At 43.1% G+C, this 27,049-nt stretch overlaps 1 protein-coding gene across 1 annotated transcript; it reads left to right on the forward strand.

The window, feature by feature from the left end:
* The first annotated feature begins 689 nt into the window (after positions 1-689).
* On the forward strand, positions 690-27,049 carry LOC140128099 (intercellular adhesion molecule 1-like). The gene is made up of 8 exons (XM_072149494.1): positions 690-1,175; positions 14,451-14,711; positions 16,609-16,920; positions 17,536-17,817; positions 20,484-20,756; positions 21,465-21,698; positions 23,500-23,766; positions 24,904-27,049. The coding sequence occupies exons 1-8, from the start codon at positions 1,121-1,123 to the stop codon at positions 25,137-25,139; spliced, it is 1,920 nt and encodes a 639-aa protein (XP_072005595.1). The 5' UTR covers positions 690-1,120; the 3' UTR covers positions 25,140-27,049.

Here is a 27,049-nt window from a genome sequence, read left to right on the forward strand (position 1 = left end):
TTAAATATAGAAGTCTTTATTAGTTTAGGGGCCTGGTGTGGAGTCTGTATTATTTAAGGGGGTCCTATCTGAAGTTCATACATGTTTAGGCGTCTGCTCTGGAACCACTATTACTTTATGTGAGGATCTATATTTATTTAGGGTTCTGGTCTGTGGTCCATATTCATTCACAGGGTCTGAATTCTATATAAGTTTAGGGGTCTGGTGTGGAGTCCCTATTATTTAAGTCCCTATTATATAAAGTTCACACATGTTTATGCGTCTACTCTGCAATCAGTATAACTTTGTGGTAGAGTCTAAAGTCTATATTTGTTCTGGTCTGGGGCCCATATTTGTTTACAGGGTCTGAAATATCTCGTAGTTTAGGGGTTTAGTGTGGAATCTGTGTTATTTAAAGGGGTCTCAAATGAAGTTCATATAAGTTTTACTAAACAGTATTACTTCGGGAAGGGTCTATATTTGTTTAAGGGGTCCATATTCATTTGTAGGGTCTTCATTAAGTAATGGGTTTGTATTTGATTTGGCTGTAGGTAAAAATGAAAGCAGCCAGTGAACTTTCTCCTCATGTACGGAGTATAATATATGACTAATGTATAACGGTGGTGACTTGTTTGGGAAATTCCTTTTGTGATGAGGAAATCCCCCAAAGCTCCAATCACTCTTCACCTCCCTCCTACAAAAAAAAGAGAGCCTGCATGTGAGCGAGACTTACAAAGGAGAGGAAGGGTCTGCGAGCACATGGAGGGAAGACGAGACATCTGGATATAGACAGAGAGAGAGGATATAGGAAAAGTGACGTCAGGATATACGTAGAGAGACGCCAGGATATAGGTAGAGAGACCGCAGCAGTACTTAAAGAGTGCAGGCGGTGAATACTAGTTACAAAGTATCAGTGAGACTTCCTATATACACCCCCCATACCGCCCCCTCGCCCTATTAGGGGCTGGCACTCTACAGGGGGGGACACTGAAGGAAGGAGAGAGCTGGATTGAGTCTGGAGTAGATAAGACAGTCAGTCTACAGAAGACTACAACCAGGACATTACCAGGCTGTGCCCGTCTCCTCTACCCTCATCATCTCTGTACCCACCATCCGGAATTAACCCCTCAGCTGCCGCGCCATGAGGACCTCCCAGATGCTTCTCGCTTTGTGTACCGTTACACTGCTGCACCAAGGTAGGACTGATAGTAAATGATTGACGTCTATTAGTCTGGCACACATGTAGCAGGGCTGAGTGAGCGCACACTGTAACACATGCCGGTCATTCAGCACCACTTACTGTGGGTGTGGTAGGTATCAGCTAGTAAAGGCCACTCGTGTAACAAGTCACAGAATACTGCAGTGTCATCCCTGTAAACTAGTCAGTAACTGGTGATCCAGCAGAACAGGGGTTAAGTGGAGCTGCAGAGGGTTTTGTTAATGCTTTATTGATGCTGAGGGTGCAGTTCTGGGCAGAGACCCAAATCACCCACTGGTTGACTGCCTGCCCGGTCCTGAGCCCCCACCATGACCCAAACATGAGGAGTAGCGTTCTGTTCATTCATATCCACCAATGTCTACTCAGAAATGTGTCACAGAGATATGAGAGATGGATGTATCTATTATACATCTACTATCTGCCCATATTATATCTATCAGTCTGTATATGTATCTATCTACAGTATCTATGATCTATCTACTATCTGTCCTGGTCATATCAATCGGTCCATCTACAGTATCTGTGATTTATCTCTTCTATCTAACCTATAGATGATCTCATCAATCTATGAATCTAAATCATATGTTTCTAATCTATTATCTGTCTTACATATATTTATCTAGTACCCACCTATCTACAGTATGTATCATCTGTCTATCTCACACTTCTACAGTATCTAACTCATATCTACCTCATATCTATCTATCTCCTATCTATCTATCTATCTATCTATCTATCTATCTATCTATATATCTCATATCTATCTATCTCATATCTATCTATCTATCTATCTATCTATCTATCTATCTATCTATCTATCTATCTATCTATCTATCTATCTATCTATCTAATATCTATCTATCTCATATCTATCTATCTATCTATCTATCTATCTCATATCTATCTATCTATCTATCTCATATCTATCTATCTCATATCTATATATCTCATATCTATCTATCTATCTATCTATCTATCTATCTATCTAATATCTATCTATCTCATATCTATCTATCTATCTATCTATCTATCTATCTCATATCTATCTATCTATCTATCTCATATCTATCTATCTCATATCTATATATCTCATATCTATCTATCTATCTATCTATCTATCTATCTATCTATCTATCTATCTATCTCATATCTATCTATCTCATATCTATATATCTCATATCTATCTATCTCATATCTATCTATCTATATATCTCATATCTATCTAATATCTATCTATCTCATATCTATCTATCTATCTCATATCTATCTATCTGTCTATCTATCTACTTATCTATCTGTCACATATTTATCTAGTATCTGTCTATCTCTTACTTGTGTGCAGTATCTATCAATCTTATCTATCATCTATATATCTTGTATCTATCTATCTATCTATCTATCTATCTATCTATCTATCTATCTATCTAATATCTATCTATATATCTCATATCTATCTATCTATCTATCTATCTATCTATCTCCTATCTATCTATCTATCTAATATCTATCTATCTATCTGTCTATCTATCTCATATCTATCTATCTATCTATCTATCTATCTATCTATCTATCTATCTATCTATCTATCTATCTATCTAATATCTATCTATCTAATATCTATCTATCTATCTCATATCTATCTATCTATCTATCTATCTAATATCTATCTATCTATCTATCTATCTATCTATCTATCTATCTATCTCATATCTATCTATCTATCTATCTATCTATCTATCTAATATCTATCTATCTATCTCCTATCTATCTATCTATCTAATATCTATCTATCTATCTGTCTATCTATCTAATATCTATCTATCTATCTGTCTATCTATCTCATATCTATCTATCTATCTATCTATCTATCTATCTAATATCTATCTATCTAATATCTATCTATCTATCTCATATCTATCTATCTATCTATCTATCTATCTATCTCATATCTATCTATCTATCTATCTATCTATCTATCTATCTATCTCCTATCTGTCTGTCCGTCCGTCTGTCTATCTATATATCCATTCTATGGGGGAGATTTATCATCAAGTTTATGAGGTAAAACTGTTCTAGTTGCCCATGGAAACCAATCAGAGCACAGCTTTAATTTTATAACAGCTGTGGGAAAATGAAAGCTGAGCTCTGATTGGTTTCCAAGGGCAACTAGAACGGTTCCATAGCATATCAATCTATCATCTCAGAACTATACTTTTTTCTATTTCTTATGGAAGGAAAACCTGCCAGGAATTATAAAGTTTGAGACAAATAATAAATGTATATCATATCTCTGTAATAGATGTCTATATACACTCAGTGTACTACCTCCGGTTCCAATACATGACGGACCATGAAGCTTTTACACCCTATCACTACTCACTGTCCTGTCATGAGCAAGCCAGTGGGCTTAGAGTGAGCCCCCCCTTTATTCACACTGATGCCATGGTCAGCATTATCAGCAGCATCTGAGAGGTTACAAGGCTGGTATTAGAGTTAGCTCCGATCCTGGCCATTGCAGCACGGCTGTAACACGAATGGGGCCACCACAGCTCTGCAGCTCCCGCCACCCCTCCACAATGACAGTAAGGCGTCAAGTTGTCCTCAGACCTTTCCTTCTTGTCCAAATGGAGCAGGCTTCAAGGTGAAGTTCTAGGAACTTTCTTAAATAAACTTCTATTGAGGCGGATGTCAAACTGTATCCCGATCCTTAAAGGGAAATATCAGCGCCCCAATGCCCATAACACAGTAATGACCTTCTCTTCCACATCCTGGTCTTGCTACTTCCATGGATTTTCCGCCTCTGAACCTACCCTTTGGTGGTAAACAATACAATGCATACTTACTAACCTTCATGGATTGTATACGGAAAGGAAGACTCCGCTCCAAGGCTCCCGGAAGGGCAGGCACTTCTGTGTTTGGCTGTTGAGAGACATCTTAGCAAGTGAGTTTTTTGGCAACTTAAGAAGTTAAATGCAGATTGGAGACATATTGTCTGGTGCTCTTAACAGGGGAGACATGGATGGGGAAATGAGTATATGCATTATAGGGCCAAGTTAGAGTTGGTTCAGCCACCACATGTCAGGAGACAGGTTGGAATCTTTCCTCAGAGCTTCATCCCTGAGTCTTTCTCTCACCACCAACCTGTCAGGAGAAAGGTTAGAGTTCCTGCTTAGTGCACAGACGATTATCCCTGGCACCCAGAAGCTAGCACCAAATCCAGCTGCCCATGCAGCAGAGCTCATCCAGCTCCTCTACAAAAAGGATATTTATATCAGCCAGAGAGAAACCCCTGGTCCTGTGCTGGAGATATTACTACCACAGTCACCCACTGACAGACCCGCTATTCCTACCAAGGATTATGTTACCTGTTCTTGCTGTTGTTTGATCCTGCTGGCCCATGTTTGGGAACAGCGTGCCACCATGACACATGCTTCAGGCCGCAACCAAGCCAGCCACTCCAGTCCTAGCCAACAAGCTGCCCTCCACCAACATCTACAGACATCTACATACTTGTTACTGTCAGCTCCCTTGAACTGTTCTACTTTTTGCCACATTTCAGGCTTCAACAGTTAAGATATAAAATTGACATTTGTTGGTGAAGAATCAACAACAAGTGGGACAAAATTGTGAAGTGGAATGAAATTTATTGGATATTTTAAACTTTTGTAAAAACTAATAAATTGAAAAGAGGGGCGTACAATATTACTCAGCCCCCTCATACTTATACTGTATATACTCTCATATACTTATACTTTGTAACACCACTTTTTTTGCTGAAAGTCGCTTGGGGTATCAGGTCTCTATCAGTTTTGCACATCGAGAGACTGAAATTCTTGCCAATTCTTCCTTGGAGAACATCTGGAGCTTCGGGAGGTTGGGTGAAGCGTTGGTGAACAGCAGTTTTCAGCTTTTTCCACAGATTCTCAATTGGATTCAGGTCTGGACTGGGACTTGGTCGTTCTAACATCTGGATACATTTATTTGGGAACCTTCCATTGTAGATTTTCCTTGTCTTGTAGATTATCATTGTCTTGTTGGAAGATACATCTCTGTTCCCAGTCTCAGGTCTTTTGCAAACTCCAACAGGTTTTCTTCCAGAATGGTCCTATATTTTGGCTTCATCCATCTCCCCATCACCTTTAACCATGTGTGACAGTGGGGATGGTGCCACCTCCATGTGTGACAGTGGGGATGGTGCCCCCACCATGTGTGACAGTGGGGATGGTGCCACCTCCATGTGTGACAGTGGGGATGGTGCCTCCTCCATGTGTGACAGTGGGGATGGTGCCACCTCCATGTGTGACAGTGGGGATGGTGCCTCCTCCATGTGTGACAGTGGGGATGGTGCCACCTCCATGTGTGACAGCGGGGATGGTGCCACCTCCATGTGTGACAGTGAGGATGGTGCCCCCACCATGTGTGACAGTGGGGATGGTGCCTCCACCATGTGTGACAGCGGGGATGGTGCCTCCACCATGTGTGACAGCGGGGATGGTGCCTCCACCATGTGTGACAGCGGGGATGGTGCCACCTCCATGTGTGACAGTGGGGATGGTGCCCCCACCATGTGTGACAGTGGGGATGGTGCCCCCACCATGTGTGACAGTGGGGATGGTGCCACCACCATGTGTGACAGTGGGGATGGTGCCCCCCCCCCATGTGTGACAGTGGGGATGGTGCCACCTCCATGTGTGACAGTGGGGATGGTGCCACCTCCATGTGTGACAGTGGGGATGGTGCCCCCCCCATGTGTGACAGCGGGGATGGTGCCTCCACCATGTGTGACAGTGAGGATGGTGCCCCCACCATGTGTGACAGTGGGGATGGTGCCCCCACCATGTGTGACAGTGGGGATGGTGCCACCTCCATGTGTGACAGTGAGGATGGTGCCCCCACCATGTGTGACAGTGGGGATGGTGCCACCTCCATGTGTGACAGTGGGGATGGTGCCCCCCCCATGTGTGACAGTGGGGATGGTGCCACCTCCATGTGTGACAGTGAGGATGGTGCCCCCACCATGTGTGACAGTGGGGATGGTGCCCCCACCATGTGTGACAGTGGGGATGGTGCCACCTCCATGTGTGACAGTGAGGATGGTGCCCCCACCATGTGTGACAGTGGGGATGGTGCCACCTCCATGTGTGACAGTGGGGATGGTGCCCCCACCATGTGTGACAGTGGGGATGGTGCCACCACCATGTGTGACAGTGAGAATGGTGCCACCACCATCTGTGACAGTGGGGATGGTGCCCCCACCATGTGTGACAGTGGGGATGGTGCCTCCACCATGTGTGACAGTGGGGATGGTGCCCCCACCATGTGTGACAGTGGGGATGGTGCCCCCACCATGTGTGACAGTGGGGATGGTGCCCCCACCATGTGTGACAGTGGGGATGGTGCCCCCACCATGTGTGACAGTGGGGATGGTGCCCCCACCATGTGTGACAATGGGGATGGTGCCCCCACCATGTGTGACAGTGGGGATGGTGCCCCCACCATGTGTGACAGTGGGGATGGTGCCCCCACCATGTGTGACAGTGGGGATGGTGCCCCCACCATGTGTGACAGTGGGGATGGTGCCACCTCCATGTGTGACAGTGGGGATGGTGCCACCTCCATGTGTGACAGTGGGGATGGTGCCCCCACCATGTGTGACAGTGGGGATGGTGCCCCCACCATGTGTGACAGTGGGGATGGTGCCACCTCCATGTGTGACAGTGGGGATGGTGCCTCCACCATGTGTGACAGCGGGGATGGTGCCACCTCCATGTGTGACAGTGGGGATGGTGCCCCCCCCATGTGTGACAGTGGGGATGGTGCCCCCACCATGTGTGACAGTGGGGATGGTGCCCCCACCATGTGTGACAGTGGGGATGGTGCCCCCACCATGTGTGACAGTGGGGATGGTGCCCCCACCATGTGTGACAGTGGGGATGGTGCCCCCACCATGTGTGACAGTGGGGATGGTGCCACCTCCATGTGTGACAGTGGGGATGGTGCCACCTCCATGTGTGACAGTGAGGATGGTGCCTCCACCATGTGTGACAGCGGGGATGGTGCCTCCACCATGTGTGACAGTGGGGATGGTGCCCCCACCATGTGTGACAGCGGGGATGGTGCCCCCACCATGTGTGACAGTGGGGATGGTGCCCCCACCATGTGTGACAGTGGGGATGGTGCCACCTCCATGTGTGACAGTGGGGATGGTGCCCCCACCATGTGTGACAGTGGGGGTGGTGCCCCCACCATGTGTGACAGTGGGGATGGTGCCCCCACCATGTGTGACAGTGGGGATGGTGCCACCTCCATGTGTGACAGTGGGGATGGTGCCCCCACCATGTGTGACAGTGGGGATGGTGCCACCTCCATGTGTGACAGTGGGGATGGTGCCCCCACCATGTGTGACAGTGGGGATGGTGCCCCCACCATGTGTGACAGTGGGGATGGTGCCCCCACCATGTGTGACAGTCAGGATGGTGCCCCCACCATGTGTGACAGTGGGGATGGTGCCCCCACCATGTGTGACAGTGGGGAATGGGGCATTCAGGGTTATGAGCTGTGTTCGATCGTTTGGCATTGTGGCCAAAAAGTTGGATTTTGGTTTCATCTGAGCAGAGCATCTTCCACATGTTTGGTGTCTCCCTGTGGCTTTTGGCAAACTTTAAACAAGACTTTTTATGGATATCTTTGAGAAATGGCTTCTTCTTGTCTTCCATAAAGACCAGATTTATGCCTTGTATGACTGCTTGTTGTCCTATGGACAGACTCTCCCACCTCGGCTGTAGACTCTGCAGCTCATCCAGAGGGATCCTGGGTCTCTTGGCTGCATCTCTGATCAGTCTTCTTCTTGTTTGAGATGAAAGTTTAGAGGGACAGCCGGGTCTTGGTAGATTTTCAGTGGTCTGATACTCGTTATTTAGGTTTGTTCTTAAGTTGAATATGTATATAAGTCGGAACTGTATAGTTTATCATTGTACCTCAAGGCAAATTTTTTTTTGTCCCAGTAACAATTGGATTTTCAAATTTATTTGCTGTAATGGGAACAAAGAATATCAATTAAATGTCATTACAGACACTTTACAGCTGATCATTGCAGCCTGGGACTATAGTAACATCCAGAGAGCTTCACCAGAGGTCACAGTGGGCAGAGAGGTCCGTCTGTAACTAGGTTTAATCTGTAAGTCGGGTGTCCTTAAGTAGGGGACCACCTGTATACATTATACAAATAGGTTGTGGAGCTGAATAATGTCAATACTGTTCATAATGTTTATCCACCCCCTAGACTCTGTAGGATGGAGCAGGTTCCTCAATGTATCTATGGCCTGTTCCTTTCTGTTTTTGAAAGGGGCTTTCTATAATAAACCAGAACATCATCATCTATGACTATACATAACTTTCCATTGACATACAGGATGTGACTCAAAACTGCCTACTTCGGCATTTTCTTCAATGGACGGAGATATTTTTGACTTTTTTTGTCAATGAGAGAAAAAGCAACCAAATGGGTTACCAATGTGACCCACCAGGAAGTGGACCTACACAATAAGCCCACACATGTCACCTAGGCCGATACTCTGACAGCTAGGCCCACACCCTACACACAGGCCTGCACTTTTCACACCTTGTCCCATATGACACCTTGGACTTCACTATGAATCACCAATTTTTAATGGGGTTGGTTCTCATTTGCATTCTACAAGACTTTAAAGGGTGAAGGACCTGCATCTGCTGTTTCCTACACAGTGCTGATTTACCGTGCAGTGAGAGGGACAGCATTCTGGTAAGGACAGGAAGTGGACAGGGAGAGGACTTCCTTTATGCACAGGCTGATATGTGAACATACACTGAACTGTCAATAAAAAGAAGGAGGCGGGGTTCACTGCCGCCGGGAGAAAACATGACTCTTATATTCAGAAATTGACTCTTCTATACACATGAGAAAAACAGCTGTAATTAATGTGCAATGCCTCAGTGGCAGATAGGTGATATTTTTAGGACTTTTAACCCTTTACCAGCAGGTATTTTGGTGTGAGTGATAAATTTCTGGTGACAGGTCCTCTTTAAATAATTTGTAACTTATAGAAGGCACAGATAGGACTTCTGCATTTCTGTGTGATTTTTCTTAGTTTTGTAACATAATCACAGACTATAAACTGCACCACAAGTAGCTGTAAGTAATCTGGGCCAAGACGCCTTCCTCTTCCTGACTGTTGCTTCCTCAGGGCCCAGATTGCTTTGCCCATAAGTTGTGTTAGGTATGCAAAAAATCCTGAAAACGAGAACCTCAGCTGTAGGATGTAAAAAAAAAATGCAAGATTTCCCTTAAAGGGATTGTCCAGGAAGACAATATTTTTTATATATGTCCTTATAGTCTCCTCAATTCCTAAATTCAGAAAAAAATATTAATTATTTATAACGAAACTCTCGATGGTGCAGACTGTTAATCAAAAGGATGTCTCTATGGCAACAGACTACAAACAATCCCGGTAGTCATGTGTAGTTATAGTAGTAGATAATGTAATTTTTCCATCTGAACCCTCGGCTAAAGCAACATGGCAGAAAACGTGGACTGAAACGGGATTGAGGGATCAGACTACATACGGAGGCACATTAGTCCCTCACTACATGTCTGTTTTTAGTAAATACTAGAATTTTTCATCAAATAATTCAGGATTTTTTTCTTAAAATGCTGTGTTTCTCTCTTATTTTTCATGAACAAATGATCAATTACTTTTTTCTCTAGTCACAGAGGTGTGTCTCTATGCAGTGTCACATGAGAGGCACTGATTGGACAGTGCCAGAGTGTGTATAAGGGACATGCCCCCAACTGGTAACGCCTAGATGACAATTTATTCATACGTTTCTAGGAATAACAGAGGAACATAACAAGACAGAGCTCTAGGAAAAGAGGATCCGGAGGCTTGTTGTCAAGCTTTTCCTAAAGCAGACATGTCCACCTTTGTGTCACTTATAATAGTAGAGCTCTAAGAGTGCAGTAAGCGGGGGTTGGGTAGATTCTGACCCTAATTTTGGATGCTTTGCATTTCTTTCTATTGCTGGGTGTGAGATTAGGGATGCCGTGTGAGAGGGCATCTGGAGTATGTTAGGTATGGGAAGCATCTCATGGGGGTTTCCATCACTACTAAACACTGCGACAGTAAGTGAAGCCAGCTGCTCGCCTCTGACCACCCTTACCTCTCACTAGTTCTACGTTATATCCACCTAAATATGTAAACTTATTAAAATTGTGGTCAACACAAAGGTGAAGTAGACAATTAGAAGAACATGGTGTCCTCCTTCCATAAACATTGCCCCACTTGTCCCTGGATTGGGCCTGGTATAACAACCATATGCCTCTTTCAAGAACAGTAGGCCATAGATACAATGAGAAATTTGATCCATCGTACAGAGCCTAGGGGTATACGAATTCCAAAATTACTTGACATAGTAATTGGTCAACAATGAAAAACATTATTCAGTTGACTACAAGTCTATTTTAAGTAACTGATCTAGTCTAATTGTGGTCCCTACTGATGTTGGCACCTAATGTTTTTGAAATTTCTGCCGAATAAAAGAAAACTATGGAATTTCTAAGGTAATGGAAGAAGAGATGTATCGGGTAGAGCAGAAATGAGAAGGTTGACTGCTTCTGGCGCTCAACTTTTCTAATAATATTCTTGTAAGGATGTTCATTGAGGTACAAAGCCCTGTGGTGTTTGAGAATACGGGGGTGGGTGGGGTTGAGAAGATTTAATGGGACTTAAACTAAGATTGAAAAAATGATGCTCTCCTCCTGGATCTCCAGTCTGTTAAGATCAGAGACAAATGATGGCAGATACGATACTTGGAGTCAGCAGTTTCCGTGGTAGTACATCATGACCCCAAAGGCCAGTGATAGGCCTGTCACAGGCACAATGTACGTAATGTCATCATTCTTGTAGGATACATCTTGTATGATACTTATATCTTAGCACTGAGACCTCCATCAATCCTGGTCAAGCATTCACCTTTGGCTGTGAGACAAACCCATATCATCAGGTTTCCTCCATTGAATGTGACAGTTCCTTCAATTTCTCGATTCCCTTTATACTCAACTTTACTGACCTATTTGCAACACCCTCGCCGATGCAAGGCAGAGGGGTTGTTGCGAATATGTCCCATCATGTAGCTTGCAGCCTGTGTAGGTTCTGATCAACCCCACAGCAGGTCACTACATAACGCAGATGAGCACTGCAGCGGTAGAGTCTGCCTGGTAAGGCAGGAGTTAATAGTTAAATGTGATGTAATATGTGTTAACCAATCACATGTGTTATCCTACTGTATCTGTAAGCTGGGATGCTATTGGAGGAGTAGCCACCACCTGACCAGTGGCGAGTAATAAAACCCCTGGTCAGGAAAGTTCTAGAGTTCAGTCAGTCAGACCCAGGAGTCTGAACAGAGCAGTCTAGTCTAGTTAGACAGGAAGACAGACCAAAGCAGGTGAGCCCAGCTCCCTGCCTGAGTGTAGTGAGTTAGTCAGTGAGAGAAAGGGATATCATCCTACCTTCAAGGGTGATATCTGAAGCAACCCAGGACAAGCTGAAGCATCCTAATAGGACACAGCTACCTCCCAGCCTGCCCTTGCATCCAGGCTGGTGATCTACTCCTGTGGCTCCCTCCAACTGCATCTCCAGCATTCTACCATTTGTCAAGGCACGTTGCTACTGTTCCTGTTGGTTCCAATAAAGAACTGTAAGTTGTTTTTGTTCAACCTCTGCCTCCGTCTGATCCCTGCTACTACGGCTGTCACCATCACGGGCACCCTGTCCACCACACAGAGACCCATACTCTAGACACCGAAGGGTTGCCCCAGGGAGATCCGCTATAGCAGCCTCTCCCTCATCATTTCTTGTCAACACCACCCTGCTGGAGACCTGCCAGGCTGTAGGACAGCCCTCCGGTTCCCCATACCAAGCACCGTGACACTAGTGTGCCTAGGCCGCAACCGCCAGCCACTCAGGTACTGCGGGCCCCGGCTGCCTCCAGGCCCCAAGAAAAGGCTAGGCCCCGGTGGGGGATGTTGCAGATTAGTACCCATCAGAAACTACAAAACCAAGTATATCCTAAATTGTTCCAAGTCACATTTATGGATGAGCTACCCAAGATGATTATCTTTAACATGAAAGGAGTCAAAGTTGTAGTGGATGGTGCAGTGTACAGCCACTCCACCACTCCTATGTAGACAAATGTGTCTCCATAGCTATAGACCACAAACAGCCCACAGCTTCGTATAACATCTGGAAGTGCTCTACAAAAGCACTGTGTACCACAGATTTTCTCTGTCTCAGACATAACTTGGGGTCAGTTTGGCTCTTGAGAGGTCCAGGTTACCCATTAACTAATGATGAAACATCTGCTGGTGACAAGGACTTCCTGTAAAGTAGGTTTTCATAAAGAACATACATATCATCATTCGATTTTCCTAAACCCTTGAGCATGATGCTTCCACTATTGTGTTCACTCCAGGGATTGTATTGGGTAGTTGATGAGGAGTGCCTGGTTTCCTCTAGACATTATACTTAAAATTGAGGGCACAAAAGGCATTCAATATTGGTTTCCTCACACCAAAGAAATTGATCAGAGTACTTCTTGGCAAATTCCAGCTCGTGGAGTGTTGTAGTGATGATTGATCTTTGGAAATTTCTATCATCTGCAAACATGATCTTTGGAGCTGATCCAGAGTAACCATTGGGCTCTTGGTCACCTATCTTATCAAGGACCTTGACTTCCTTAGTTTGGTAGGTTGGCCAACACCAGGAGAAGTCCAAGTTGATTTTTCCATTGAAGCATGATGGTGATCACTTTCACCTGGTTCTCCAGATCTTATATAGGATGGTAACTTTCTATCTCATCTCTGACCTTGTTATGGTTATACTAGAAGCCTTCACCATTTTGGAATACACTATCAAGCTTTGATAACATTATATATTCTGTTCAGGGGCAAGTTTTGTCCTGGAGGGGTTACATTATTTGATAGGGTTAGATCAGTGGTGGCGAACCTCTGCAACGGGTGCCAGAGGCAGCACTCTGAGCCCTCTCTGAAAGCTGGACAGGACTTAAAGAGGACATGTCACCCAAAATTTCGGCACTAGGAGCTGCTTACTAAACTAAGCAGCTCCTAGTACTTGAACAAACGCCGCAGTGTTAGAAGGATAGCGTTACCGGAATCACTGCGGCGGGGTACAGTGTAATCGTCGGACCGCTCACAAAGCTGTCCGACATATTCATGAGGGGACGGGGTTGTGGCGTGGTTTGGGGCGTTGACTGCCGCATGACGCATGGCAGTCACCACCACCCTATGGAGCGAGCGGGGCGGTCCGGGAAGAGGTTTCTGGTAACGCTATCCTTCTAACACTGCGGCGTTTGTTCAAGCACTAGTAGCTGCTTATTTTAGTAAGCAGCTCCTAGTGGTGAAATTTTAAGGACTCCCCCTGCAGTCCCAGGACAACGGTGCATATGGCTATTTTGTATTTTGCCTGTGGCTGGAGGAGGAGTAAGGAGATGTGGACAGAGCTGAAATATCATTGGAGAACCTACTGCAGGAACCTCGATTCTTCCTGCTAACTGGAGGGATGCTACAATGATAATCCAAATTAACGTTCCTTCCCATAATGCATTGCGTTCCTCAGGACACTTTTACAATTTAGAGCAGAAAAGTTACTAAGAAGTTACTGCTTAACTTTCCATGTTAGCAATTAATGATAAATAAGTAGGTTTTTGGGCACTTTGGGGCACGTTTACTTACCCATCCCATTGCGATCCCCGTGGTGCGTTGTCCGTCGTGGATTTGGGTCCGGCGCGATTCACTAAGATCGTGCTTCCAAGTTCCTTCCTGTGTCCTGCTGCGCCGAGGTCCGCCGGAGTTCACATGCTTCTTCCTGGTGCATGTGAGTGCTTGAATTTGCGACACAAAAACTTTTTTAATTTCCGCTGTTTGTCCGAATCCGTCGGGTTGTCCCGACGGCCAAGCCCCCCTATTTCTGTTGCGTGCAAGCCACCGCCGATGCGCCACAATCCGATGGCGTGCGCTAAAATCCCGGGGCAATTCAGCGCAAAACTGAAATATTCGGGAAACCCGACAAAAGTGCGTCCGACGGACCCTTAGTTAATGAGCCCCACTGTGTCTAAAATGTTCACCATCACTGGGTAAGATGGTTGTGTGATTTGTGGTCATTATTTTTATGATATTGATGCCTTGTGGTTTCTCTTGCAGTGAGATCTGACGACCCTGTGGAGTTCAAGGCCCTAACTCCGGAGGTCTTCGCTCTGTTAAATGAAGCTGTCTGGGTGAATTGTTCTACACCCGATCCCAAAACTTACTTCGAAACTAGATTATTTAAGAAAGACAATGCGAATGGGACCAACTGGGTGGCAACAGAAGTAGTTGTCGATGACTGGGAGATGTCAACAATGTACTGCTACCTTTCACCAGACCAAGACGATAAAAAAAGTCCCATCACGGTCATGGCGTACGGTAAGTATTTCCGTATATAACAAAAATACAATCAGGGAATTTTTTTAAAGATTGCCACTTAATTTCTAGGCCATTTTAGGCCTTTAAACATATCTAGTTATAACTTTTTGTTTTTCCATTGACATATTTAGATGAGGGCTTATATTTTGCAGGATGAGTTTCAACTTTCAATAGACCAATTAGCCCAATAGATACAGTATAACATTAAAAGTAACGAGCAGTACTTATATACAGCCATGAGAGTAGTATATGCTACACTGTACCCATATATACTGAATACCTTTAGTACTACTTTCTAGTGCTCATATATACAGGATAAGAGTAGTAGTATTGCACATATATACAGGATAAGGCTATATTCAGATGAACGAGCACACAACGGCGCGCTGTAGAGGAGGAGGGATGAGTATAGGAGTCTATGGGGACATGTATCCAGCCGCATAAATACAGCCTCACAACGGCTGTCTGAACGAGTCCTTAGTATATTGTGTAAGGTCCATATATACAGGGTAAAAGTTGTAGCACAGAGTGCTCATTAATACAGAATAACATTAGTAGTACTGTGGAGTATTTATATATAAAGGATAGGATTAGTGGTCCTGCCCATTTATACAGGGTAAGACTACCAAAGCAGTTCTTTGCTGTGTCCATATATGCAGGTTGAGAGTAACTGTACTGTGCTATGCCCATATATACAGGATAGGAGTAGTAGTACTGTGCTATGCCCATATACAGTATATGAGCAGTAGTAGTGTGCGGTGTCCATATATACAGGATAGAAGTAGTAGTACCGTGCTGTACCCATCTATACAGGATAGGAGTAGCAGTACAGTGCTGTGCCCATATATACAGGATAGGAGTAGTAGTACTGTACTGTGCCCATATATACAGGATAGGAGTAGTAGTACTGTGCTCTGCCCATATATACAGGATAGGAGTAGTAGTACTGTACTGTGCCCATATATACAGGATAGGAGTAGCAGTATTGTGCTGTGCCCATGTATACAGCATAGGAGTAGTAGTACTGTGCTGTGCCCATGTATACAGGATAGGAGTAGTAGTACTGTACTGTGCCCATATATACAGGATAGGAGTAGTAGTACTGTGCTGTGCCCATGTATGCAGGATAGGAGTAGTACTGAGCCGTGTCCATATATACAGGATAGGAGTAGTAGTACTGTGCTGTGCCCATATATACAGGATAGGAGCAGTAGTACTGTGCTGTGCCCATATATACAGGATAGGAGTAGCAGTATTGTGCTGTGCCCATATATACAGGATAGGAGTAGTAGTACTGTACTGTGCCCATATATACAGGATAGGAGTAGCAGTATTGTGCTGTGACCATGTATACAGGATAGGAGTAGTAGTACTGTACTGTGCCCATATATACAGGATAGGAGTAGTAGTACTGTACTGTGCCCATATCTACAGGATAGGAGTAGTAGTACTGTGCTGTGCCCATGTATGCAGGATAGGAGTAGTACTGAGCCGTGTCCATATATACAGGATAGGAGTAGTAGTACTGTGCTGTGTCCATATATACAGGATAGGAGTAGTGGTACTGTGCCCATATATACAGAATGGGAGTAGTAGTACTGTGCTGTGCCCATATATACAGGATAGGAGTAGTAGTACTGTGCTGTACCCATATATACAGGATAGGAGTAGTAGTACTGTGCTGTGTCCATATATACAGGATAGGAGTAGTGGTACTGTGCCCATATATACAGGATGGGAGTAGTAGTACTGTGCTGTGTCCATATATACAGGATAGGAGTAGTAGTACTGTGTTGTGCCCATAGATACAGTAGATCAGTAGCACTCTGCCTTACCTGGGTCTAAGATTCTTCTTACAGACTCATCATATACTCAGTCATATTTCATGTCCTTCCAGCTCTGCCTTCCAAAGTCACTATAGACATTCAGCCTCTGCTGGAGGAAGAAAAAGAGTCTACGATCAACTGTACGGTTCATGATGTGGCTCCTCAGGAGCTTCTTACCATCAATATCACCAGAGGAGGAGATGTCATTGACAGCAAGTCATATGGAGGACCCCACGTGTTGGACAAAAGGACTGTGAGTCATGTATATACATTTACTGCTAGTCGCGGTGACAACGACATGAACTTCTCCTGTGAGGCCATCCTACAACTCGGGCGGGAGCAAAAGAGAACCAAGTCCCCTGAGATTACTGTACAGACCTACGGTAAGTAGGAGGACATTCCTGCCAGTTATATGTTTGTCTTCACCTATTGGTGGTCAAATTGTTATGAATTTTCACCGAAAATGTAAAAAATATTATAAAATTGGAGGCCTGGAGGGGTGAAATTTATCTGCTAATAAAGATCAGTGCTTACCCGTCACGGGTGGAAACCCCAAAGGGACTTGACAAAAAGTAAAAGATTGTCAACCCTTGCCACCACTAGGGGGTGCTCACTGTATACAAAATCATGATCACGTTCAATAAGAGCTGTATGCTTCTAGCGCCCTTTAGTGGTCGTTACCGGAAGACAAAATTCAAATAGTTTTCACTTTGTGGGAGGGGAACTAGGGAATTTTATCCTTCCAAAATAAGATGCAGCCATTGGATTATGGGCAGCCTTAGGTTGGATGGAAACCTTGGTATCTTCTTCTGGTACTACCCTCCCCTTCATAAAACAGGTCCAGCTATTTAAAATTTAGCACTATTTTTACCAATGTGACCTATAACTTTGTCTATTCAGTTGCTGTAAGAGGGCTTGTTTTTTGCGGGATCAGTAGTATTTTTTATTTAGAGTGTCTGATATCTTGCACTGATACCTTTTTCATGTTTTCATTTCAGCACTTCCAAAACCTGTTCTAGATGTGCCTAAATGGATAGAACTTAATACCCAGTTCAATGCAGAATGTACTGTTGCCAATGGATTTCCCCCAGAAAATATCAACATTAAGATGGTTGTTGAAGATACCCCATATGATGTTGAAAGTTTGGCAAAAGATGGAGCCATAAAGGCCACGACCCAACTGTGGGCGAATTATTCCGATCCAGGGTTGAAATCCATCAGATGTGAAGCTCAATTATTTAACTTTTACAATGAAAATGAGGCGGAGGTCAATGTTTATGGTAAGTTGTTGGGGTCTGACCATATAAAGATTTGGGGGTTCTTGTTATACGCTCGGTATCTGAACCCACTGGAGCCATGATTAGTCATCTATACAGTAATTCAGCTCTTATCTTTTCTCTGAGGTAGGGGCTCATTTACTAAGGGTCCGAATCGCGCTCTTTCGTCGGGTTCCCCGAATATTTCCGATTTGCGCCAAATTGCCCCGGGAATTTGGCGCACGCGATCGGATTGTGGTGCACCGACGACGGCTTTCACACGACAGAAATCAGGGACGTGCCCGTCGGACAACCCGACGGATTCGAAAAAATCGATTTGTGTCGCAAGATCACGCACTTACATGCACCGGGAAGAAGAAGGTGAACTCCGGTGGACCTTGGCGCAGCAGCTGGACCTTAGTGAATCCCGGCAGAACCCAAATCCACGTCGGACAACGCACCGCTGGATCGCGACTGGACCGGGTATGTAAATCTGCCCCAAAGTGTCCATACTCCCCAAAATAGAGTAAAAACTTTGTGCATTGATGGTGTGTACAGGGTTGGCACCATGTGTATGTAGACCGATGACTCACCAAAGGCCTCTATGATCTACATCAACTTGTTCAACACAGAGTAAATTATTCACATCACCATAGATCCCTCAAAATACAGTAGGCCCAGGCATCCACCAAAGTTTGTAATGGAAATTTCCAATGCGATGATCACAACTGTTACCATTTCAACAAGATCGATCACATTTATTTACCCGCCCCGTTGACGCCGCCGATCCAGAATGTCTGACGAGGATTCGGGTCTGCCGCGATTCACTAAGATTCACGTCCAATTTCCTGCATGTGTCGCTTCCCCGCTGAGGTCCGCCGGAGTTCACCTTCTTCTTCCCGGTGCATGTGAGTGCTGATCTTGCGACACAATTTGATTTTTAAATTCCGCAGTATGTCCGAATCAGTCGGGTTGTCCAATGGCCACGCCCCCCCGATTTGTGTCGCATGCAAGCCGGCGCCGATGCGCCACAATCCGATCACGTGTGCCAAAAACCCGGGGCAATTCAGCACAAAACGGAAAAATTTGGGAAACCGACGGAAATGTGCCCCATTGGGTACTGAACATAACCTAAATAATTGCTGAGGAATGTTGGGCCCTAGACAATCAGTCAAGTACAGTAAAGGATGCAAAATGTTGGAGATGGTAAAAGGTACTTTTTAAGGATTACTGAATTCATATTTCATTACTAACTTTTTAAAATATAAATATTAGTGTATTCCATTTGCTAATTTGACACCTGCTATAAATGTTGACATATTTGACAAAGGAAAAAAACTAGTAATATGTTCACACTTGTCAGGGCTTTCATTCACTAGGGAAGCCACAACAATCTTCTCTGTGACTCAAGTTCTACCATGATGTCCAATCTTTCATCCTGAACCATAGCTTTGTGGGCAGAATATTTATTTGGCCTTCAAACCTCAAGAATATTTTTGTCACAGTGGACTCCACATTTAACTTGTCCTTCATGGAGTAGCACAGGTCATGACAGGTCATCAAGTGACTTCTGAGACCCATTGTCGGACTGGGTTTCCTTTGCCTCCCCCAGACAAAGTTGTTCTGATGTTCACCATTCCATCCTAACTAGGCTCCAAATTGCATTGTCTTCTGCTGGCCAACCTCTGGCCATTATGGAACATAAAAGAGCTTGGGACTAATTGAGGATCATCTGTTTCTCCTCTTGGCCAGTCTGATCCCGGTGACACTACTTATGAGTACATATTTATAGCCTGTATTTGAGGTATCTCATGAGAAGGTCTCAATGTGAGGTTTTAATATTAACAGTAGTAGTCCTTTCTGTATACAACCCCGGTGATGTCACGTACAGGCCTCAAAGTAGGGTTTTATTAGTAACTGTAGAGTGGTTTTTGGATACAACCTACTTGAGGTATCTGGTGAGGAGGCATCAAAGTAAGGTCTGTATCCAGAAAGGACTACTACTATTACTACTCAGACCTTACTTTGTCTTAGATCTGGTCCTCATTCAAGGACCTAATGCAACTGTGCCCCACAATGGAGTACTGCCCCTAGTGGCATAACCACAAACTTCTGGAAATATTCAGTCTAGAAGGTTTCTCTCCCTGGAGACAACAGGGATGCGGTCATCATAGCTCAAATCATGCAGGATGGTCATTTGAAAACCTTTGAGCAGCTCAACAATGAGTTTGATTAGAGTGGAAGGTTTTTCTATCATTATTTACAGTTGAGGCACGCTTCATCTACTCAATATGAGACCCTTACTGTAGATAGTAACATTCTGTACTCCTGGCTTTTGGGCAAATTCTTGAAGATGAATTCCCGTTTCCTTTCTATCGAAAATGGGAAGATGATGTGATCTTCATCATGGATGACCGGTTGAGGGACTTGTTGGAGCCGGTACCCACATTGTCTCAAAGATTGAGTCAACTGTTGATAAACCTTGTTATACAGGTTTAGTTTTGACCTACATCTCAATGTCCTTGATGTCAGATTGATAAGATTGAGGGTCGTGAAGACCGCCCCTAGGACGCCAGAATCATTGCCCTACGAAACGCCAGCCCTGGCTTTAGATGACAACATGAAAGTGATGGTAGATCTTACCCCCCTTCCTATATTTATAGTAAATTTTCTTAATGCTTTTTTTACAGAACTACCAATTATAAACTTTGCTTTATCCTCAAACGTGGTAGACCGGTGGGAGAACGTGACTGCGTCTTGTTATGTAACTAATGGGAATCCAGAGGCTTATAATGTCACCATTGCTGTATACGGTGATGATGAGAAGAGTTTGGAGAAGTCCGCAAGCACCCATACCTTCACTGCATGCAGGGGAACCCCACGCCTTCCTGTCACCTGCACGGCTTATATAATCGGAAATACAGACCTATTCAGCGAAATAACACGGACCCTGGAGGTTTATGGTACGTGCGGTGAAGTCATTATTCATGCCAGACATGGAGAGATTGTGATTGGTTGTTATGGTCATGTGATTGGTTGTTATGGTCATGTGATTGGTTGTTATGGTCATGTGATTGGTTGTTATGGTCATGTGATTGGTTGTTATAGTCATGTGATTGGTTGTTATAGTCATGTGATTGGTTGTTATGGTCACGTGAAAGGTTGCTATGGTCATGTGATTGGTTGTTATGGTCATGTGATTGGTTGTTATGGTCATGTGATTGGTTGTTATGGTCACGTGATTGTTTGTTATGGTCATGTGATTGGTTGTTATGGTCATGTGATTGGTTGTTATGGCCATGTGATTGGTTGTTATAGTCATGTGATTGGTTGTTATGGCATGTGATTGGTTGTTATGGTCATGTGATTGGTTGTTATGGTCATGTGATTGGTTGTTATGGTCATGTGATTAGTTGTTATAGTCACGTGATTGGTTGTTATGGTCATGTGATTGGTTGTTATGGTCATGTGATTGGTTGTTATGGTCACGTGAAAGGTTGTTATGGTCATGTGATTGGTTGTTATGGTCATGTGATTGGTTGTTATGGTCATGTGATTGGTTGTTATGGTCACGTGATTGGTTGTTACGGTCACGTGATTGGTTGTTATGGTCATGTGATTTGTTCTTCATCTATAAAATGTGAAATTTGGTGTTTCTTTTTCCATTTCAGCCCCTGCAGAGTTTGATGAAAGTTTGTGCCCCTCAAATCCACTTCTGGTAGAAGGAAAATCAAAGTTTTCCTGTCAGGCAGAAGGACACCCAAAGGCGACAGTAGAATGTAGCAAGGATGGACGTCAAATAAGTAACATGGAGGCCGTGACTAAAGACATGACCGGGACTTATACTTGTCACGCCACAAACCAGAAAGGAAACGACACTAAGTCTGTCACCGTCATCGTGGAATGTAAGTCCAACGCCCTGAAAGCCAAAAACGCCAAGGGCATGCTGGGAGTTTTAAGAGTCATGTAATACTGAGTTTAACCAGCAGTGGCGACTGTAAGAGGAATTTGTAGTCATCACTTATTATAATAAGTTCTGGACTCCCCGTGATCCATTGTAATCTAAAATATGGCACGACTTTCACCAAGTTCACTTCTTTTTCTAGGTGGAAATCGGAGTTGGCTCCAGGTATCAGTAGGCCCCTGGGTGACAGAGCCTCAGTGGGCCCCTTTGCAGTCAACTCATATGGCAGCATTAAAAATTCAGTCTCCTGTTCCCAAAAATATTCCCTAGTTTATCATCCCAAACAGCCCCTCCATGTTTTTTTTATATAAGCCCCCTCAACGCTTAAGCATTCATTAGCTACAGCCCCTCTCACCCCTATGGATTCCATATGTACAGCCTAAAGTGGGCCCCCTAGCAGCCCTGGGCCCCGGCACTTGCCCGGTTATGCTCAGCACTAGCACCGCCCTGGTGGAAATAGAGGTTAGAAAGAAGCGAATTAGCATATTTTTTCAGGGATGATTGCAATAACGTTTCGCTAATTTAACCCCTTCTTTTACAATTTTACTTCCTATGGGTGGTAGTTTTCCATATGGTGAATCACTTTGGCACCATTTTTTTGTGGGCTCTGTATTTTACTGTGCGCTCAAATCTTTATTCTTGGGGTCAGTGTGATTACGGGGATTCCAAATTTATATAAGTTTTATTAGATTTGAATAGGTTTTCATAAGTGACAACCATTTTGTACAAAATAAAATTTCTTCATTTTGCCATATTTTGACTCTGATAACTTTTTCCGAGTTTGGCGTACCGAGCTGTGTAAGGTGTCACTTTTTGCGGGATGTGATGATGTTTAAATTGATACCAATTGTGGGACTGTTATGACCTTTTAATCACTTTTTATTTCAACTTTTATTAGTTGCAAAATGACAGAGTTTTCGGACATCTGAGCGCTATTTTATGTTATGGGGTTCACTGCCGGGAATAACCATTTTTTATATTTGCATAGATCGGGACTTTTGGGATGCGACAATATCTATATTGTTTATTTATTTTTATATAAGTTCTATGGAAAGGTGGGGAGATTTTAATTTTTTTTTTATTATTTTTTTTACAATATTTTTGGACTCCCTAGGGCACTTTAACCCTAGGGGATTTGATCATTCCTACTATATACTTCAATACAGCCTTGTTGAAGTATATGGTGGATCTGTTACAATATTTTTGGACTCCCTAGGGTACTTTAACCCTAGGGGGTCTGATCATTCCTACTATATACTGCAATACAGCCTTGTTGAAGTATATGGTGGATCTGTTACAATATTTTTGGACTCCCTAGGGTACTTTAACCCTAGGGGGTCTGATCATTCCTACTATATACTGCAATACAGCCTTGTTGAAGTATATGGAGGATCTGTTACAATATTTTTGGACTCCCTAGGGTACTTTAACCCTAGGGGGTCTGATCATTCCTACTATATACTGCAATACAGCTGTGTTGAAGTATATGGTGGATCTGTTACAATGCGAGCAGGCCAGTATGTAAAAGGTTAGCACCCTCTATCGGTGCCAGCTGCCCTCTCCATAAACTCCTTGCACCCGCTGACATACCATTGAGAATTATTGAAATCATTGCAAAATATTAAGACTATTGATTGCTATAGAATACCGCCACTCAACCCCCCCCCCACTACATATTTGCTCCTCCCCCAGAGCACTCATTTTCAGTGTTTTTCACCGATTTTTTTTTCTCGTTTCCTTAGATCCACCAACGACCCCAATTGTGACTGTTTCATTCAATGTGACAATTACAATAGGAGATCCCTTCAACATAACGTGCCAGTCAGATGGCTTGCCCTCTCCCGCTTACCGCTGGCTTATCCCTGATAATGCTGAGGTCCAATACTCTGAAGATAACACCTCAATAATAATCTCCGCAGCAGAGCAGTCCCATGGAGGACCCTACCTTTGCATGGTGCGAAATGCACATGGACAATCACTTGAAATTGAGGAGATGACAGTTGTGGCACGTGAGTATCACTGTTGGGATATTAAAGGGAACCTGTCACCACATCTTTCACAAAATAAGCTACTAACAGGTTCTCATAGAAACCAATTAACCAAATGCCAACTAAAAATAGTTTCCCCTTTACATTCCATTAAAATCGACTTTATCTTACCTGCCATACAGTCAGATCTAGAAGCAGTCGGATGGGAGAGTGTCCTCCCATCCTCAGTCATTTCTACTCCTCCCCATGCCCCATTCTAACCATTCAGAAATTCATGTCATGTGACCAGGGGGATCCAATCTAAGGTCCTTTAACATTTGAAAAATGTACCCCATGTATTTGATCGCATGCAATCACAGCCTACATGGACTTCTAGTCCTTACCATGCTCCATTCTGCTGTGATTTCATGTGATCAGATACATACATGAGGTAGATTTTTTAAAATGTCATGTGACCAGGGGGATCCAATCTAAGGTCCTTTAACATTTGAAAAATTTACCCCATGTATTTGATCGCATGCAATCACAGCCTACATGGACTTCTACTCCTTACCATGCTCCATTCTGCTGTGATTTCATGTGATCAGATACATACATGAGGTAGATTTTTAAAATCTTAGTGGGTAAAGGACCTTAGATGACATTACTCTGGTCATATGACATGAAGTGCTGAATAGGGCATGGAGAGCAGTAGAAATGAGGGCTGGAGGACACATTCCCTCTGACTAACTGCTAGAACTGACTGTATGCCAGGTAAGATAACAAAGTTTATTTTATGGGGATGTGGGGAAAACAATATTTAGCTAAATGAATGGTGGCATTTAGTTAATACAAATCTATGGGAACCTGTCACTAGCTGTATTTGTGAAAAATGTGGTTGTGTTTAAAGTGAGTATAGCAAAGTCACATTCGGTATCACAGGATGTGGTGGTGACAATTTTGTCCAGTGATTAGTAGAGATTAGAAAAAAATGGCGCCACCTATGTCCATAGGTCATGTCAGGTATTGCAGCCTCTTCCAAGTCATTCTCAGGCCCCTTGTTATTACATAAGAAGTTAACTGTTCTAAAAATATCCATAATTTTAGAATTTGAATTCTAGATTTTTTGTAAAAGATATTGGTGCAATGTGTTCTGACCTGTATTTTTTTTCTTTACAGCTGGCGTTAACATTGGATTGATCGTTGGTTTAGTGGTCGCTGGAGTTGTCCTTGTGGCTTTGGTCGTTTTAGTAAGGTATTGTGTATGGAATAAGAATCGAACAGGAAGCTATTGGTTATTGGGATCCACAAACCGCCCCGGTCACACTAACGGCAATATCCCAACAGCACCCACCGCCTCCGAAACCAAAGTGTCCATGACTGAAATTCTCCAACATGGAGATGGAGATTCATGAGGGAAATGGCCGCTGTTCTCCTTGGAAATCATGTTTATTTATCGGAAAGAGGGGTTTGACAACCAATCAGATTACACCTACAGTATATCTATCATCCTTGCTAAAGAAGCCTCCTGATTGGTTGACTGATTTAAATGGAATGGAAGCCTTTGTTGCTGTGACTTCCCAACGGTTCCTACTCCACCCCCACAACCTTTTCAGAGATATTTTTATAGTTTTCTATCACGTATAATGACATTTCCCTTGTTAATCTTCATAACGTGGATCCGGACTACTTGAGGATTAATTTTTTTAATGTAAATTTTTAATTTACCAAAGATGAAGAAGAACTCGATCATCATCGACATGAAGGACTGGGGAATTTCTAAAAATACCTGAAGCAAATGAAGACTGTGAACCTCAATATCTTGTAACCTGTCTATCTATCTCCTATCTATCTATCTATCTCATATCAATCTATCTATCTATCTATCTATCTATCTATCTATCTATGTATCTATCTCATATCTATCTATCTATCTATCTCATATCTATCTATCTATCTATCTATCTATCTATCTATCTATCTATATATTTATCTCATATCTATCTATCTCATATCTATCTATCTCATATCAATCTATCTTATATCTATCTATCTATCTATCTATCTCATATCTATCTATCTATCTATCTATCTATCTATCTATCTAATATCTATCTCCTATCTATCTATCTATCTATCTATCTATCTCATATCTATCTATCTATCTATCTATCTATCTATCTATCTATCTATCTATCTATCTCATATCTATCTATCTATCTCATATCTATCTCCTATCTATCTATCTATCTATCTATCTATCTATCTATCTATCTATCTATCTATCTATCTCATATCTATCTATCTATCTCCTATCTATCTATCTATCTATCTATCTATCTATCTATTATCTATCTATCTATCTATCTATCATCTATTATCTATCTATCTATCTATCTATCTATCTATCTATCTATCTATCTCATATCTATCTATCTATCTATCTATCTATCATCTATCTTATATCTATCTATCTATCTATCTATCTATCTATCTATCTATCATCTATCTTATATCTATCTATCTGTTTGCCAAGTAAAAGGTTCTTTATGGACATTGTTGTCTTCTTCTGTGGATCCTGGGGGGTGGGGGGGGGTGGGACCTATCAGTAGTTGATGGCACATCTTTGTTATGCTGCCACTTTTTACAATAATCAAGTGTTGCCCTTTAAGGACATTATTGGTGGCTCTCATGTAGACCTGATGAAGGTCCATCCAGTATATAATCCCTATGAGAAATGTGTATTATTCTGCATTACTGTAACACTAGTGGGTCAGCACACTGAGCATTAGTCATAATTCGTCACATGTCCACGTTATGCAGTTATTTCACTTTTTTTCATGTTTTATTATACTGTAGGTTTCTTAGAATTGTGTTATGTCTGGTTACTGCACCCATCTCAGGTATAACCACACCGGGTGATTGTAATGTGTTCTTAACATATCAGTGTTGTTCATGTGATCTGAAATAAGCTACGTTATGTTTCTTTCCACTTCTCAAGATACTTACAGGGTAACACTACCTTCCAACAGTAACATCTCTCTATATGTACTTATCCTGAGTCACATCCTGTATGACACTCCAGAGCTGCACTCACTATTCTGCTGGTTCCTAGGCTGATCTTATACAGAGTCATAAAGGTGGCAGATTGCACAACGAATCCCGATTGCACCTGATACACCACACATCAACTTGTTGAAAAGTAGAGCTGCCCTTTAAGTATCCCCTCCATCGTTCTTGTCTTATTTATATAGTGTTGTTGTTTCTGTGTATATAACTGGATGAATGGAACGAAAATGAAATAAAGTTTTTCTTCAGGTCCACA

Source organism: Engystomops pustulosus, chromosome 4, assembly GCF_040894005.1.
Source record: "Engystomops pustulosus chromosome 4, aEngPut4.maternal, whole genome shotgun sequence".
Lineage (NCBI taxonomy): Eukaryota > Metazoa > Chordata > Amphibia > Anura > Leptodactylidae > Engystomops > Engystomops pustulosus.